The sequence below is a fragment of the Ictalurus punctatus genome, chromosome 17 (assembly GCF_001660625.3).
Source record: "Ictalurus punctatus breed USDA103 chromosome 17, Coco_2.0, whole genome shotgun sequence".
NCBI classification, from domain to species: domain Eukaryota; kingdom Metazoa; phylum Chordata; class Actinopteri; order Siluriformes; family Ictaluridae; genus Ictalurus; species Ictalurus punctatus.
The window spans coordinates 19,347,196-19,366,344 of NC_030432.2; the positions used below are offsets into that span (position 1 = coordinate 19,347,196).

Below are 19,149 nucleotides of genomic sequence, written 5' to 3' on the forward strand. Positions count from 1 at the left end.
AGGATAAGCAGTATAGAGGATAGATGGATAGATGGATACTATGAAGTATATATATATATATATATATATATATATATATATATATATATATATATATATATATATATAGGGCACACGGTGGCTTAGTGGTTAGCACCTTTGCCTCACACCTCCAGGGTCGATTCCCACCGTGACCCTGTGTGTGCGGAGTTTGCATGTTCTCCCCGTGCTGTGGGGGTTTCCTCCTGGTACTCTGGTTTCCTCCCCCAGTCCAAAGACAGGCATTGTAGGCTGATTGGCATGTCCAAAGTGTCCATAGTGTGTGAATGTGTATGTGATTGTGTGCCCTGTGATGGACTGGCACCCTGTCCAGGGTGTACGATGCTCCCTGGGATACGCTCCAGGTTTCCCCGTGACCCTGAAAAGGATATAGAAGATGGATGGATGGATATATATATATAGCGGTATAGAAGATGGATGGATGGATGGATATATATATATAAGCGGTATAGAAGATGGATGGATGGATATATATATATATTATACACCATAGTGTACATTAAGTATGGCTTTAATAAGGACACAGTGAATATCTTGTTTATTAGTGTCAGTGTCGTAACCTATTTTTCCAGCTATGCAGACATCAATTTACAAAAAGAGAGCAAATGATCAAGAAAACCTGCTCACAAGAAAGGAAATGATCAAGATAACAAGAGAAGAAGTGTGACAGTCACAGGCTACAGTCTGCAGAAACAAATGAAACCATGCAAATCTACACAAACACAATTTATATCCAAGTTAGAATCTTTGTGAAACACCCAATTAGAGTCTCAGGACTACCTGCCTGTTTCACTTCCGGTATGATGACGCAAACCGTGTGAACACCTTTCAAAGCGCATACTACCGCACTAAAGTGAGAATAGTACGTAGAGGTGCTCAAACTGCTGGAAGTCCACGCAACAACAACACGTCTACAATGCATAAACCTGTGCCGTGTTATGTACAAAACTCGTACTTCTAAACAAATATTCTCTCTCAAGAGGACCAGCTGGATTATTGGTTGAGGAAATTAGCGCGAGGAGTTATTTACTTCACCTGATTCATTCAGACTTTCTGGCGTCTACAGTGTCTGAAAAGGACCCCAGCATGAGTACGGCAATGTATGAAAATGTGAGTTCTTCCTATACGTTTATTTAGTTCCGGACGACGTTTGTCTTTGTTTCCTTGAACTACATTTATTCCCTGTGTATGTACATACAGTAGTGTGGGTGGAGCGCGTGCCCTCAGGAAACAGGTCAATAATGTAAACTGAGCTAGATTCATGTGAATGAGGGGCCACATTTGTTTTATTTTGCTGTGAATAATACCCATGTTTATTATTATTATTATTATTATTATTATTATTATTATTATTATTATTATTATTTACATTTGTATGTTTACATGAAATGCAAATGATTTTTGAACTTATTTGCTGTTTGTATCAAAAATGATTCCCAATTGATTCCCAGTTACCTTCAGTTTATATAGAGAAGCCAGTCAGACTACGATGAATGTCTTTGGATTGGGGGAGGAAACTGGGGTACCTGGAGGAAACCCCTGAAGCACAGGGAGAGCATGCAAGCTCCGTGCAAGCAGGGCGGGGTCGGGATTCGAACACCCGACCCCGGAGGTGTGAGGAAACGCAAACATGCTAACCACTCAGCCACCATGTACCCCTCTAACAGACATTAAAGAATAGGTTTAAAAGTATATCCTAACATTATACCCATGTCAGTATAACTATCAATCTATCTATCCATGCATCCATCCATCCATCCATCAGTATATCCATCCATTCATCCAGCTATCTATCCATCCATCTTTCGAAGAAAAGATGAAGAAGAAAACTGTCATTTCCCTGCTGAAAAAAAAACCAATAGAAGCCCTTATAGAATTTGTAATGGTTTTAATGTTTATAAAGAGAATTGTACTAGTTTTAATGGAAACTGTAATGGTCCCTGTTGGTCTCTACTGGTACTTTGTTGCTTTCTACTGGTGGCATGCAATGTCTAGTGGATACCATTAAGGACCTACGTCCTTAATACATCCTACTATGTAATGGAAACCATGAAGACTTCGTAATGGTTTTTATGGATAACAGCGGATTGTTTGTAGTGGAAACCATTAGAATTTCTGTGATTTGCCCCCCCCAGCAGGGTTGTCTCGTATACCCTATATAGCTAAAAAGTGTGTAGATACTTGACCATCACTCACACGAGCTTGTTAAAAAAACCAAAAAAAAACGTCAACGGCTGGATGTGTAGTGATACTAAAACAGGTGAATGCTTCCTCTTTCTGCTATGTATGCAACATTTTGGACATGCTGTGGCCTGCCTGTTATGGGTTTAGGTGCAAACGCTAATACATTAATAGGTGAGAAAATATAAATACCTGAGTCAGCATGTTGTGTAATACTGTGTTGTGACAGGCTTGGTATAGTGTAAATATAGGTGACACACCTTGTGACCTGATTAATGAGGTATTTGAAAGGCAAATCAGTAATAATGGAAGCAAAACAGTGAACGAACTGATGTATATTGATGCGTATTAATTGGTTATCATGAGTGAAATCTACGACAGAGAAAGACAACCGATGTAATATGTTTGTTAATCGATTAATCCTTCTGTTTCAGCATGTCTGTTGGTGTGAGTATGATGTACAGGATGTGTGCATTGTAGAGCCAGAATTACTAGTCTGTAGAGGAGAAAACAAGCAGTCGTTTTGCAAATAACCGGTTAGGCTGAGCGGTGCTGAAACGGCTTGAGAGTGGTGCAATAGAACTGCGGCTACATATGCGAAGACATTCACTGGATTTTATAAGATTAAAGTCTGAAGGAAGGGTTGGCATTGACACCGCCCCTTATCCACTACTTCCTCAATCGTAACGTTTCGTACTAGTCGTCTGGTCTGAATCTTTCAAGCTTGGGATCGTGTTGTTTGTTAGCTTTTACCTGCACTGCACAAAGTGCACTGCAACATGGCAAGATGAGAGGTTCTATAGGATAGCACATAAAATGGTAACAAAAAGAAAGAAAATAAAAGAGGGAAAGAGGCGGGGGAATCTGTGCAAAATGTGAACATTTTGACAATAAATTTGTTTGTAATTGTTTCAGAGATGCTGAAAGTATCTCTGTGATATATCAGAAAAGTGTATTGTTGCCTGATTTATCACAATATCCATATTCTATTGTAATATTCCCTACATGGTGTCCCTCAAGTCTCTATCTATAGCACCATGTCGGTTGTGTCTTCGTCAGTGGGCGTTCGTGGACTTCTCGTCCACTTCTCGGTCGGTCCGCAACACTTTCAGCCTTTTTGAATTTCTTAATAAGTTTGGCAACGGTGTCATGTGTGATGAGCTTACCACGTTTCCTGTTAAATGTCCATCAAAACCTTGTGATAGCGTCCCGATCCAGCCACGAGAATGATATACAGATATATCTAATATGTTAATATTATAATATAAACTAAGTATGAAAAATGTAGTCTTTTGGGACACCCTGAATTTTCCACGTAAATGTAATAATCATCACATGACATAGCACCTATTATTACATACATAAGAAATTAATAGTGCATTACGAATTATGGAGAACATAACTATAATCCACTAAAAAGTTCTAAAGAAATGAAGAAAGCGCTTTAAAGCGATGAAATGGGCCACAGAAAATCTGACTATAATCATCTCCTTGTCTAGCTTGTGTATTATTTTGTCTTGGATTCCATTCAGTGCAATGTGTTGGACTTGCCTTGTTCAGTTAGATACACTGGTGTCGCATAACTCTGTGCCTTTTACTGAAAGAATGAGTGTCGTCCATGGAAAGAGAAGCTACGTAATCTTGTGTAACATGCTGAGTTTCTTTGGCTACACTGAAAACATCGGGCTTGTTGTAACTTGACCTCGAACCGTGCACTTCACCGTGCACTTCACAAGGCGAACGTTTCAGCTGTTTGCATAGAGGAGAGCTTTTCTTTTGGGGGAAAACGTGTAGCTTTGTGCTAATGTTTGGTGAACCACGTCCTTTGGTGTTTTTGACGTTTGCATTCCAGATGTGACGCTAATGTTGCTAACAGTAAAGGCAAGTCTTTGTCAGGTCAAATAAGGGAAGATTTCACTGTGCCACTGTTCTGAAAGGGATGGGGGACTGCAGTGATATTACAATAAGCACTTTACGTAATGCTGAAGCGAGACTTTGCGGGTAATGCTGCAAAATAGCTGTGTACCTGCATCTGTCTTTAAGATGTTTAATAAGATTGCTATTCTTAGCCATAGTGAGAAGTAAAATAAAGGGCTTTTTACCACACTATTAATGACGTTGCGTGTTTGGAGGCGAGTGATTTAAAAACAACTTTTCTCAGCAACAGTGTCTTCCATATTTGTTTTATTAGTGAGTGATGCTGAATTGAAAATATTTAATTGCCAACCTTCTAATTTTACAATGTAACTGTAAGTAACAACTTGGCTATTTTGGGGACGTTCAGCATCTGTGACTTTGGCTATGTCCACATTAATACAGATGCATTTGAAAACACATTTGTTTTGGAGAATACGTTTGTTTTGGCCTTCTATTCACACTGAGACTGCATTTTTGTCCCCTTGAAAACGTTTCACAAAGCTCTCCCGCGTGGATAAATTTGAAAACGCTGTTTTCATGTTGTAGTGTGGACTGGGAAAAGGGTGATTATTCAAAAACAATAACGTATGTTTAGTCATGTGATGTAGTCATGTGACCCATTCAACTCCCAAACAAACATAAATGATGATGTAGTGCAGTTGTCTTCGTGATGACCTTCCTCAAACCACTTTTCTCCTGGTATCGAATCACTCCAAACTTTAGGCCCCGCCTCCAATTGTTTGAAAGGAGAACTACAGGACTGTTAGTGTTGTTTATCACAATTGGTTATTTCCAACAAAAAACAACTGATTTGACAGCTGAATGTTATTTGAAGTAAGTATACAAATTGCTAGCTACTTTAGCCTTGTAGCAACAGAATATTCTTTTCAGACTCCAATTAGACATCAGGACATATTAACTCACCTATGTACTACATCCTTTGATAGTCCCCCCCCGACCACCCATGTTGTCTCCACTGGCATGGAACAGTTTGATCTGCTGAAATACTGCACTCCCTTTTTTAACTTGACATGAATGAATGAAGAAAGTGGTTTTGCAGGCAGAAATCACTGTGCATTCACACGTAAGATTAAACATTAGTGTCCAATTAAACGATTTATACTCCTTTTACGACACCGCCTAAATGTGCAAGTGCTTGTCATTCATGACACACAGTGCTGAGCTTTTTCCAAGCTGTGGTTAATTTGAATAAATTTCACTCGGAGTTGTAATTTCATCTCTTGTGCCATTTGAAGAAATGATCTCAGCAGGCAAATTCATCAGAAATAGTTTCAAGTGGATTTAGCATGTACTGTAAGAATAGGAGCAATGTCAGACTGGGGTTCCATTCCGGGTGTATTCCTGCCTTGTTCCCAGTGTTCCTGGGAGGAGATCAGCAACAACCATGCCACAGACAAAGTCACCGACGGCACAATTTCCCGCATCCTGATGTTTAATGCGAACGTTGTCTGACACTCCTCTCTTGTATCTGCATGATCTTATGCATTGCACTGCAGCGACATGATTGGCTGTTTGGATAATTGCATGAATGAGCAGGGGTGCAAGTGTTCTCCAAGGAGAATATAATTCAGGCAGTTTAAGCATACTGAGGTTTAAAGCGCTCTGGCTTAAAGGACCGAACAGTAGTGCTCTGTCCATTCTAATAGTTCAAATCACAACCCTCAGAATCTTTACCCCAGAGCCACCACTAGTCAGAAAACACAACGGTTAATAGTCTCACTGTAATAAAACCGCTTCTGCATCATGATTTTAAATACACATGAAACTAGCTGTGCGACATTTGTTCCATATTTGCATGAAGGAATGAACAGATGTGTCAACATGATCTCCAAGTTTGTAATGTGCCATTCTTAAAATATATAACAAGAATGTTTATTATAAATAAACTGGCAAGAAATTGAACATTTAGGGTTTAATATTAAATTGAACATAAACTATGCGATTTAAGACTCCGACACGACTGAGATGATCAAGGGAGTAAGATTAATAAATTCACTGCTCTGTCATTTGGGGTCTCTTTATTTCTGATGCATATTTTTACCAGATGTTCAATACATACGTCCTATCAGTAGTTAAAATATTCCCAGATGAATGCGTGAGTAATTGAATTTTATTACCGTTCACTGATTTTTGACGTTATCATGGTCTTAGATTTGAAGTGGAAGCATAACATTGGATCTGTTTTGGGCGTAAACCTCAGGCTGTCGCATGATACGATACAGTTCCCATTTATTTATTTGATGTTTCCATTGAATCCGCTACGATTTCGATAGGAATTTCAATTTATAAGGCAGCAATTTGATATTTCGGTATACCACTGAATCTGCTCTGATCAAAATGTGACCAAGTTTGTTCAGCATCTAGGGTAAGCCTGCATTTCATTTCTGAATGATGATGAGAGAGAAGGGCTATTTTAAGCAGGACTATAACAGTACCAGAGTTACGGGCAAATCACTTTGCTAGCCTATGAAATTATTTACACATCAATTTAAAAGTACGACTCGATAATAGACGAATTTTTTTTATCAATTATAATGGAATAATAATTAATTGATTGATTGGTTGTTTGCCTTAATTCATTTCAAATGTCGCCTTGTAAAATGATTCTTCAATACAAACTGTCTGATTATTACACCCATAATCATAAACTGATGGACTGGTTCTCGGCCTTGGCCCCGGTGACCTCAGACACTGGACATGTTTGAACTTAGAGCATCGTAGGGATGGTTAGAAGTGCATTATCACACAGGACAGTGGTAAGCTATTTACTCCAGGCTTGTTGAAGTGTTAAAAAAGAGATGATGGCAAGCTGCCAGTTTTTATAGTCGAACCAGATTTCCTGCTGGAATCAGTGTCTCAGGCCGTGCTGATGAGTAGTTAAGCTATAGCGTAGTCACCCTATCATGATGCTACAGCCATTCTAGGATGGGAGTCCAGGAGGGCCAAGAGGGATGTTCCGGTTGTGTCTGAAGATCGTAGAGCTGCAACAACGAATCGATAATAATCGATTTATGAAAATCGTCGTCAATGAATCTCATTATCGATTAATTGGTCTGCGCATGGTACATTTACTTGGTACATTACTTCTGTTCAGAAAACATGCATCGGAGAGTAAATACTAAAGTTGTGCCCCAAATGAAGTACTATACACTTACACTATGCACTGTGTACTCTACCGTCTAGTGTGTGGATTTTAGAAAGGTAATATCATCTCAAATATAACATTAGCGTTTTTTTTTTTTTCTTCTACTAACCGAAAGTATAAGCCGCTTCCTAGGCGACGGCGCATGACGTCATGCGCATGCTAGCATTAGCAGACCTCCAGAGTCACTGACCTTGAATTTCTTCAGTTTACTTTGTCAGCGTTACATTTTATTCCCAACACAACCTCAGTCTCCATCAGACGCAGGTGAAATCGTCATGTGACTGAGGAAGGAAGTCCTTATGTTTATATCCAAGATACTCCTTATGTCCTTATGTTTATATCCAAGATGTGTAAGGGGCAGGGGAAACTGGTGCGAGTTGCTTAAAAGGTTTAGTTTAATTCCAGTTTATTGTCATTATATGCTGTATTTGCGCGCTTGCAGTGTAAATTCTGTCGTTTATTGTAATGGAAGTGAGATATAATATATGTATTATATAATAATATTTTATTCATTTATTTTAGTTTATGTTGTATATAAGTATTTATGCATTATTTTTTATGGATGCACAAAAAGCCCTACAGTCCTAAATTAATAAGCAGTATTTTGGGGTGTGTGTATTGGGTTCTTTTCTGTTTTGGACAGTTGTGTAGTACTGAAAGTTTGCCCCGCCCAGTCAGATTGATCGATTAATCGAAAAAACAATCGACCAACTAAAATAATCGTTAGTTGCAGCCCTAGAAGCTAGCATTGTTCGCTATCTTTATACAATAACTTACTACTAGGGTACATAAGATTAAGATTTCACTGATACCGGTTTCAGAATTAAATTCTTGGACCCACTCTGCTATCACTCTCTCAGTACTGAGCTTGGGAAGAAGTCACACAGACACGGAGTGTAGTGAAAACTTCTTCGTTTAATGCTGACATTGGCAGAGTGTGTGTGTGTGTGTATGTATGTATGTATGTATGTATGTATGTGTGTATAAATGTGTGTGTGTGTGTATATGCAATGGTGATAAAGCATCGTACATAAGGCGGTTGTAGGAGAGGACAATGACACCATATATGTCCAGCCCAGGCTATCATGGAAAACAAAGAAAGAGAGAGAAAGAACATGCCTAAGTTATGTGGAATTTATCGTTGCCCTTTTAGGTCTGCCCATGCTGGCGCTGCACCTGCTCCAAGTCATCCATTCCCTTAAACGACAGTTACCTCTACGGCCGCACATTTACAAAGGGTCAGGACAACATAAAGTGCCTAGCAGAGTGTTTGGCAGGCCTGTCCTGTTCGGCTACCAAGACATAATTGTGTCGAGGACTGGACGATGCATTGGACGAGGGACATAGGGACCTGTATAAAACAAGGCATTATTGTGCTGAGGCCACAATTATGCACTTGTGCTTTATGCGTCCATACCCAGGGGCCAATTGTCTTGTAATATGTTCCTGACTGTTACCACCCCATAGTTAATCATTTTCCTAACAGCATGTTAGTGTTTGAGTATGCCTCTGTCACTAAGTGGTGGAGACATTATAAAGTTGGAATGAAAATTCATCATTTGTATACTGGACTTATCGCAGTGCTCCAGTAAAGCATAAGTTTTGGCTTCACTTGCATTTCGCAGCCTTACACAATATCAATATTGCGCTAATCATCACTAAGCAGTGTATGATGCTGCCTATCATTAAGACTTTGTGGATGTGTATCTTGGTTATGGGCATATTTATCTAATATTCTTTTTTTTTATTACAAGATTATTATAAATCAGTGAATTTGTAGAAATGTCAGGAATTAAAAAGGTTTCAAGATTTTTATCTGCCACATACACAGTGATCAGAATCAGAATGAGCTTTATTGCCAAGTATGTTTACACACACAAGGAATTTGTCTTGGCCACAGGAGCTTCCAGTGCAGAAAAAAAAGGAACATCACACAATATCTATCTGTCTATCTCCATCTCCATCTGTCTCTCTATCACACTTTATCCATCTCCGTCTATCTATCTCTCTCTCGCTCTCTCTCATACATGCATGCATATATATATATATATATATATATATATATATATATATATATATATATATATATATATATATATATATATATATAAAAATATAATATAATATTATATAAATAAATAAATAAAATAAAATAATGTGTGTGTGTGTGTGTGTGGGTGAGAGAGAGAATATACAACTTGCAGTGAAATGAAAACCTGGTCTACTCCTCTAATAATCATATATGAGGTTTATTGTGATCTCACGATAGGAAATACTAGATATATTTGACTAAATTCAAGATGTTTTCACTTGCCTAGTGTTATTTGCCAAACCTGTTTGTTCACCCCATTGGGAACCAGCATTGTAATACCTTATGTTTCACAACCTACTGTGTTAAGATATAAAACTGTGTTGTGTTAGTGAAAGCACAGCATTTGTCCAGAGAGACAAGCACTTCTTTGATGCCCTTAATCTGCGTTTGGCAAAGCCCTTCCAGTAGAGATTACATTAATTTAGTGTGATGAAACTTGGCAGATTTAGCATAAGAGGATTTTTGGTTTGTTGCATACAGTGCTGTTTACTGATTATTTTTTCTTCTTCTGTTTTTGTACATCTCCTACTAAATGGTTTCAGATATTAAAACAAAATCTAAGATAAAGGAAAGGCAACCTGAATAAAAAGGTGGGAGGGGCAAGGTAGGGGTTAGTTAAGTGCTCCTGGAGGAGGTGGAAGTGTGATGGTGTGGGGATGGTTTGCTTCTTCAGGGCCTGGACAACTTACAATAATTGAGGGAAACATGAATTCTGCTCTCTACCAGAAAATCCTAAAGGAGAATGTCCGGTCTTCAGTCCCTAAGTTGAAACTCGAGCGCAACTGGATTATGCAGCAAGACAGTGATCCAAAGCAGAGGAGTAAGTCCTAGTCCTGGAAGTGAGTGAAAGATTGATCTCCTGGTATCGGAAGAGTTTGGTTGCAGTTATTGCTGCTAAAGGTGGCACAACCAGAATATAAGAGGGGAATTAGATTTTCACATTGGTGACCGGTGTTGGATAACTTTTTTTGCTTCAATAAAAAAAGTAAACTGTGTGTTTACTCAGGTCACCTTTGTTTTATGTTGTATTTCATTTGAAGATCTAAAACTATTGGGTATAAGATATATTTTTTGTATATTTTACTTTTTCACAACACTGTATTGACCTGCACTATGTAAAGTCTCTCACTCACTCACTCACGCACGCACGCGCACACACGCACGTACGCGCACACACGCACGCACACGCGCACACGCATGCGCGCGCGACTGCTGTCCTGAGCACAAACAGCACTCGGATAACATCTGCTCATCAGTACTTCAATGGTGGTTGCTTTCTGTTGACAAGGTAGAGGGAGGCTGACGCACTATACAGAGCAAATGATGGGCTACAGTCAATATCTACCTTGCATAGCCAAAAATTTCTGGACACCTGACCAACATACCCATATATGCTTTATGAATATCCCATTCCAGATTTTAATCACCATTTTGCTGTTATAATAACCTCCATTCTTCTCTGAAGGCTTTCTACTAGATTTTGGAGCGTGGCTGTGAGGATTTCTGCTCATTCAGCCACAAGAGTATTAGCGAGGTTAGAAACTGTTGTCGGGCAAGGAGATCTGGAGTGCAGTCAGTGTTCCAGTTCATTTCAAAGGTGTTTCGGGGGCTTTGAGGTCAGGGCTCTGTGCAGGACACTCGAGCTCTTCCACTCCAACCTTGGAAACTCATGTCTTCATTGACCTCACTTTGTGCACTGGGAAACTGTCATACTGGAACATGTTTGGGCCTCTTAGTTCAGCATACATAGACATCCTATAGAGTCATGTGAAAAAATAAGTACACCCCATGAAAATTTTTTGTTTTTTTTGGACAAGCAAACATTTGCTCCTCTTTGAAACAGTGCATATTAATAAAGGTGATGCACTCTATGAAATGACACCTAAACGTCATTTTCACAATTTAAATTAACAAAAAAACAGATCAGTCACATGGAGAAAGTAAGTACATCCTTTCATTTATCACAACTTCAAATCGTTATAATTAGAATCAGGTGTTGAAGATTGGGTGTCAGTGATTAGAACCTGCTCAAGGAGTGCAGGTGGAACCGGTCTTATTTATACCCCTCTCACATCTAGTGTCCGGTGTTCCCTTTGATATTGAGGTGTGTGGGGTCATCATGCCAAGATCTAAAAAGTTTTGTAAGGCCTTCAGAAAGAAAGGTTGTGGATGCGTATGAGTCTGGCAAGGGATTTAAAAACATCTCCAAATTATTTGAAATACATCATTCCACTCTAAGGAAAATCATCTACAAGTGGTGCAGATTTCAAATGACTGCCAAATTGTCCAGAACTGGCCTTCCCAGCAAATTCAGCCCAAGACATCATTTGATGCCAAATGAAGTCTCAAAGAACCCCACAATTTCATCACAGGTTCTGCTTGTAAGTCTTGCAACTGTTGCTGTTAAAGCTCATGCTTCTACAAATAGAAAGAGATTGCACAAATTTGAGCTGCATGGGAGGCGTGCCAGGAAAAATCCTTTGCAAAACTACAGTCCAGGCCTTTTGGAATAATGTCCTCTGGAATGACGAATCAAAGATAGATTTGTTTGGTCACGGTAACAGCAGACATGTTTGGGACAGACCAAAGACAGCTTTTCAGGAGAAGCACCTCATACCAACTGTGAAGCATAGTGCTGGAAGTGTTATGGGTTGGAGGTGCTTTGCTTTCCATTGGTTATGGAAATGGAACGGTGTAGTCAAAGCCCAGATTTGAATCCCACTGAAATGTTGTGTGTGGGTTTGAAACGGGCAGTAAATGCAAGAAAACCCTCAAACATCTTGCAGCTGACATAATATTGCATGGAAGAGTGGTCAAAAATTCCAGCAAGCCAATTATACAAAACGCTTACAAGAAGTTATTTCTGCTAAAGGGGGAAATACTAGCTTCTGAGGCCAAGGGTGTACTTACTTTTTCCACAGAAGAATATCACATCTGTTGATCTTTCTGTTGAATAAATGATGAAGGAAAAAGCCAATTTTCCTTGTGGTTTTGTTCGACTATATCAGCTTCATTAATAGACACCGTTTCACAGAGGATCAAATGTTCGCTTGTCCAAATATGTCAAAAAAGCCGACAATTTCCATGGGGTGTACTTATTTTTTCACATGACTGAACAATTTTGTGCTTCCAACTCTGTGGTAACAGTTTGGGGAAGGAGCGCAAATAGGTGTGACACATGTCAGGTGTCCACAAACTCTTGGCAATGTAATGTATCTACAGTGTGACATGCTAGTTTACTGATTAAACAACCAGTGGGTTTAGCTCCAGAGTACAGCTTGGTGTTTATTTTGCTATTCGATGTTGTATTTTGCAGCTTGGGTATCACTTGATTAGCATATGTTGTGGATTGATGACTCCGAATTCTCTTTTTGGCTATCACTAACTACATACGTTTCCTTGGGCATTTAGCAGTTTGATAGACAGGCCTTATCTCACTGTGATTTAAAAAAAAAAAAAAAAAAGCATAAATAACCTGGCAGGGTATGAAATGGAGGATGGTGGCGCTATCGAAGTGCATCTGATTTGTGACCCTTGACTTGTTTCTCATTTCCTGAACGGATATTTCTGCTAACATAGCTGACTGAGCAGCTGGCCTCACCTACACACTTACTTTGTTCAAGTGGGACATGACTGAAATGTCAGCACACAGCATTCTATCAGTTGGTGCAAACCACAAAAGTATCTTCCTGTCGAAAATGTCTTTATTAATAGAGCAACTGCCTCAGACAACTTTATCCTGGGTTGGTATGTGTTGTGTTATAGGGGGAGTGGAAAGAAGGAATCAAGGAAGGAAGGAATCCGTGATGGACAGAAGGAAAGACTCAGCAACAGGAGGAAGACAGGAATCGATTATGGGAGGAAGGAAGGGAGTCAGTGATGGAAAGAAGGAACCAATGATGAGAGGAAGGAATCAGTTAAGAATGTTAAGGATTAGTATTGTAAAAGGAATGAATCAGTGAAGGGACTCAATGAAGGAAGAAAGAATGAATCAATGAAGGGGGGGAAAAGGAAGGAATCAATGAAGAAAGGAAGGAAGGAATCAATGAAGGGAGGAAGGAATAAACCAATGAAGGGATGAAGTAATGAGTCAGTGAAGAGGAGAAGAAATGAATCAATTCAGGGAGGAAGGAATTGATCAATAAACAGAGAAAGAAATGACTCGGTGAAGAGAGGAAGGAATGAATCAATGAAGCGAGGCTGGAAGGAATGAATTAATGATGGAAGACCAGAACAAATGCATGAATGAAAAATTGTTCATTTTTCCAAAAAAAAAAAAAAAGCAAGGAAACGTAATCGATAATGGAATCGATGAATCAGAACCAACAAGCAGTGCCACACACTAGCCTATGTAAAGCAAAGTGACCATTAAATAGTCCTGATTTTAACTATTTATTTAATACACAAATGAATCATTTTAATATAAATATTTTGGTATAAGATGGTATAAAAGTTTTAGCACCCTCTGCTGACCGTGAATCAAACTGTAAGTCCCATAATTGATTGACGAGCATGATCATTATGACGACATTGGAAAAGTATCACCTTCAGTGGCTACAAAACTGATCAGTCTGATCCTGAGAGTCTAATATAATCTTCTTAAAAAAAAAATATTATGCAAGTGTTCACCAATCCTCTTATTTGCTCTTGGTCAATTTCCCTGCGACTGTTTTTCTAAAGCCTGTTGAGCAGGATTGTATACGCTTGGCTTAATTCCGCCTGTGCCAAGCTTGGTTTCTGACAGCCACACCCGCTGTACTGATTGACTGCCAGTTTCAGTTAGTCACCTCTTCGTGCTGTTTTTTTTCTGGAGGCTAGACCTCCAGGCAGCTATCTCAGCAATGTGGTGTTCTTTTAACGTTCTTTCACATGGAGATAATCTGGATTAAGACTATAAATTGCTGTGTGTGTAAAATGCTGTAAAGGTCTGTTGATGGGTGTGTATTTTTTCCTTCTGAGCCAACATAATGTGCACCTCTATCAGATCAACAGCCTATGTACGAAGCAGCCAATTATTCTTTGGCACTATTTATAGATGTTTTGATACGATTTATTAAGTTGGGATTGACACTCGCTGAAACCAGACAGTCAGAGTTTTGAAAAGCATCACTTGGTCTGATGAGTCTGATGAGTCTGATGAATGATTTGTATTGTGACCTGCAAATGGTAGGATGAGAATTTGGCATCGTCCGCATGAATACATGGATCCAACCTGGCTTTTGTCAGCGGTTCAGGCTGGTGGTGGTGTAAGTGTGTGTGGGGAATTCTCAATTCAATTCAATTTTATATGTATAGCGCTTTTTATAATGGACATTGTCTCAAAGCAGCTTTACAGAAGCATATAAACACAGGATACAGATTTCAAATGTGCAAATTTATCCCTATTGAGCGAGCCTGTGGTGAGGAAAAACTCCCCAAGATGTTAAGAGGAAGGAACCTTGAGAGGAACCAGACTCAGAAGGGAACCCGTCCTCATCTGGGTAACACCGGATAGTGTGAAAGTAAAAGAAAGTTCATTATGGTTTAATATGAAGTCTGTTTGTTTGGCCTTAGAAGCAACTGTAGTCCCAGCAATCCAGAGGTAGGGCATCTGAACGGATCAAGCAGGTCCGGAGAGCAGAAGGATCAGCATCTCTAGTATCTCCATAAAATCGTGTGTGGCTCGACATGGAATGTTGTGCATTCTTTTATGGCCACAGTTTAACCACCGTATAATGTTCCTTCCAGTCACAAAGCACACGTTGTTTGAAACCGGATCCATAAACGTGACAGTGTGTTCAGTATACTTCAATGATCTCTTCAGTTCGCCAGACCTGAACTTTAATAGAGCACCTTTGGGATGTGGTAGAAGGGGACAAATCTCCAGAAGAAGTGTGGCAGGTACTCAGTGATGTTTTGAAAAACATTGCCGTGCAGTTTCCTTTTTTTTTTTTAAGAAATTTGCTTGAAGGCAAATGCTGGCCACACCAAATATTAACTTTTTATCTATTTATTTATTTATTTTTTTATGACTATTCACGAAAGAGAATATTGTTGTGTCAGATATTGTGATATGGAATACTGGTGAGAACGTTGCTTCTCTGAGATGTATCATGAGATTTCCTTTTAAAATTCATACACACTAGCCAGCAGCACGAGCGGTAGGGCTTCTGTGATCCCAGCACACCCCAAACCAATACATTTCAATTTTTTATTTTATTTTTATTATTTGATGTTGTTGTTGTTGTTGTGGTATTTATTGTTATTATTGGTTTATCTTTTCATTGTAGTTGTATTATTTTCTGTATGTTAGTTTAGTATTCTCTATGTCTTTAACATTGTTTAGGTGGAGGCCTTAAATAAGCCCCCATGGGTTTCTGCCTCTCCTAGCACTTTATATCTGTATTCTTGCTGTTTTGTTTTTGTTTATATTTTTAATTGTGCAACACAATAAAAGACTAAAGAATAATAGTAGCATACAGAGCATGAAGTTTGCATGTGGGAACCTACCTGCCTTAAAGTATTGTTACTTAATAGTCCAATAGGGGAGGGGGGAGTAATATTGAAACGGTCTGTAGTACACACTGCTCAGCTTTTTCGAACTATTTAGGATTCACTTGCATGTAATCATTTCACTGCATCCAGGTGTTTCCTCGCTTTGTTTGAAATGAACGACAGCATCGTCTGCACACCGGCTTCACAGCATCGATTATATGTTTGTCGTCATCCGCCTCGAATGCGAAGTATTTCCTTATTCCAAACCACCTTTCCTCTCAACAAGTCGCGGCGGAGCTAAGCTTCTGCTTGTAGTTGTTGTTCTTCTTCACCACTTGTGGACCGACTAAAACACTTTCGTGTATTTGCTGCCCCCATCAGGTCCGGAAGAATTGCAACTCCATGAAATCGGAGAAATGCATGTATCTCGGCTACTATAGAGTAGGAGAACCGATACTTCGGTACCAAGTCGGTACCTCCATTAGAATCGGTTCGAACGCTACTCCAGAAAAACAAGTACCGTCACGTTTTAAGAATGTCGGTACCGACTTGGTACCGAAGTATCGGTTCTCCTACTCTATAGTAGCCGACATACATGCATTTCTCCGACTATATAGTAGGCAAGTACGCGGTTTGGGACGCAGCCGAGTATGACTTTAGTCGGATTATCATCAGTAATCGCTGTTTACATGCTGGTTTCTTAATCAGAATATCGTCTTAATCGGGTTCATATCGGATTATTGTTGTCCATGTAAACGTACTGAATGTGCACTCTGGTTTCTACCGTGGTGGCTTGACTGTGGTCTGAATGCGGGTTAACGTTAACCTCTGTATGCTGTGCTTTACGTAAATCATGCTCATGTCTAGCAATTATTCAGAAGCACGTTGTGTGTTGCACTCGCAGTGGCGTAACCAGAAATTCATTTTGGAGGGATGAAGAAATAAACACAGTAATTTATTATTATTATTTTTTTTTTTTTATCTGTACAATTAAATTGGTCAGTATGACATGCTGGTGTATTTCACGTGGATGTCAGACAGGAGAAAGAGCAGTGATGACACAGACGTGTTGGCACATTATACCACCAAACAATCTCTCATATTAATAATGTTGCCAAGAAATGCATTTATGACTGTGAAAACGATTCATATAACATGTTAATACTAATTGCAGTATTACATTGTATAGCTCAGCGGTTCTCTGGCCCGGTTTACACTAGTGCGTTTTTGTTTTAAAACGAAAACGATCCTCGTCCACACCTGCGTTTCTGCTGTGTTTCAGATACGATCTCCATCCATATTACACGACCAAATACGCATGTCACATGACCATCCGTGCACACTGGGCATGCGCATACAAGTGTAAACAGGAAGATGGTTGCTAGTCACTGGCAGGCACAAAAAACCGGTGTTCCATGTAGGGCCTACGCCGCTTGAAATGAGATTTGTTGCCGATTTCTCTAATGATAGCTCGCCTATTGCGCATGTAGGCAGCTACAGTTTTATAAAATACAGAATTGAACTGCGCAATGGCTGCTTAGAATGACGACACCGCCAGTAAAGCTTGTGGTTCAGTCTCCGTGTTGCTGTGTAAACATTTGAGGACTCTCGGTACCCTGCATGAGGGGGGGCCTCGCGTTGAAAACGTCTGAGAACCACTGGTATAGATATTGCAGTGGTTTGATTGGCTGTCATTACAGAAATAAATGTTTTAAAATACATTTTTTTTTATTGTGTCGATATTGTCTCGTGTCAATATCTCCTGTATCAGGATACGTTTCGTATCGTGGCTCTAGCGTATGGTCTCACGCGTATTTATTACTGCTGACTTTATAGACGTTACTAATATATTGTGACGCTCCGTTCCATCGTTCCTGAAGGTGTCCTTGCTTTACTGAGCCCTTTTTACAGTCTGCTTACCAGACCAAACATATTTGGAGACGTTGCTTCTTTAAGCCTTGGCTGGTGACATAATCAATACAATGAATTAATGATCCATAAAGGGCGGAAATTCTGCTTAACTACATGCAGATTTTTCATTGTTTATACTGCATTCAAGAACAGCATTAGCCTTATTCACATTTTCTCTCCCAGCTGTTTAAAACACTTTTTGTAGAGTCATCTGTTTACTGTGTGTGTGTGTGCGAAAGGGAGACCGAAATAGAGGTTGAGGCAGTGGGTGTCTTTACACTCTGAAATGCTTAGAGAAAGTGTGACCTGCAGTATGATTTATGGTGGTTGTTATTTATTTATTTTAAATAAAATGGTCCAACACCGTCGACTCAACTCCGCAGCTGACAAAGACGGGCCTAACAGACCTCATCTCAGGAAACCTGGAATGTGAGAAATTCCACAGCTGATAGAATCTTATCAGAAAAGTGTGCATGTGGTTTTACGATCCAGGAAAAATGGTTAACATCTTAACCATGTTCCAGCTTGTTTCCACATGACAGCATTCCACTGTAAACAGTCTGGGTTTGTTCTTTATCTCGGAATGCAATATTGGATAATGAAAATAACATATATTTAGACTTTGTTGTAGACTGTGTCTCTCTCTCTCTCTCTCTCTCTCTCTCTCTCTTTCTCGCTCTCTCACTCTCTCGCTCTCTCTTTTTAGTGTCGAAACGGCAATGAAAATGTCACCTTCATTACAAAGGAACAGAAGATGGCATCGAAATCGAAGCAGAAGAAGACGGGGCTGATAGTAGGAAGTGTGCTGGTTCTGCTGTCGTTGGCGGCTGTGGCTGGCTTTCTCATATGGTGGTTCGCTGGTAAGACTTTTTCTAGATCTTGTGGCCTAATTTAGTCCTACAACCCTCTAACCCTAATTATTTCATGTTCAAGCAAAAGTGATAGGCCATGCCTCCTTCACCAAGACTGACAGGCACAGAATACACTCCTCTTTCACGAAGACTGACAGGCACCAAGTCCATGTCTCAATCACAAAGACTGACAGGCCAGAGCTCATTTACTACGACTGACGGGCTCAAGGGCGACACCTCCTTCACGAATACTGATTGGCATATAGGACACATCTCCTTCATTTAGACTGACAGGCATCTGGGACACATCTGCTTCACAAAGACTGATGGGCATGTGGGACACATCTCCTTCAGTAAGCTTGATGGGCATGTAGGACACATCTCCTTCACTAAGACTGACAGGCATGTGGGACACAGCTTCACTAAGACTGACAGGCATGTGGGACACAGCTTCACTAAGACTGACAGGCATGTGGGACACATCTTCCACATGCCTGTCAGTCTTACTGGACATATCT

At 39.7% G+C, this 19,149-nt stretch overlaps 1 protein-coding gene across 3 annotated transcripts in view; it reads left to right on the forward strand.

Moving 5' to 3' along the window:
* The first annotated feature begins 849 nt into the window (after positions 1–849).
* The window catches only part of st14 (ST14 transmembrane serine protease matriptase), a 66,877-nt gene continuing 48,577 nt past the window's right edge, over positions 850–19,149 (forward strand). For 2 of the 3 annotated variants that reach the window (XM_017491289.3, XM_017491290.3), the window contains exons 1-2: positions 853–1,149; positions 18,487–18,640. In XM_017491289.3, the coding sequence (XP_017346778.1) occupies positions 1,126–1,149; positions 18,487–18,640 (178 nt within the window). In that variant the 5' untranslated portion in view covers positions 853–1,125. Of the gene's footprint in view, positions 1,150–18,486; positions 18,641–19,149 lie in introns of all 3 variants that reach the window. The other variant, XR_008398189.1, reaches the window with a different exon arrangement.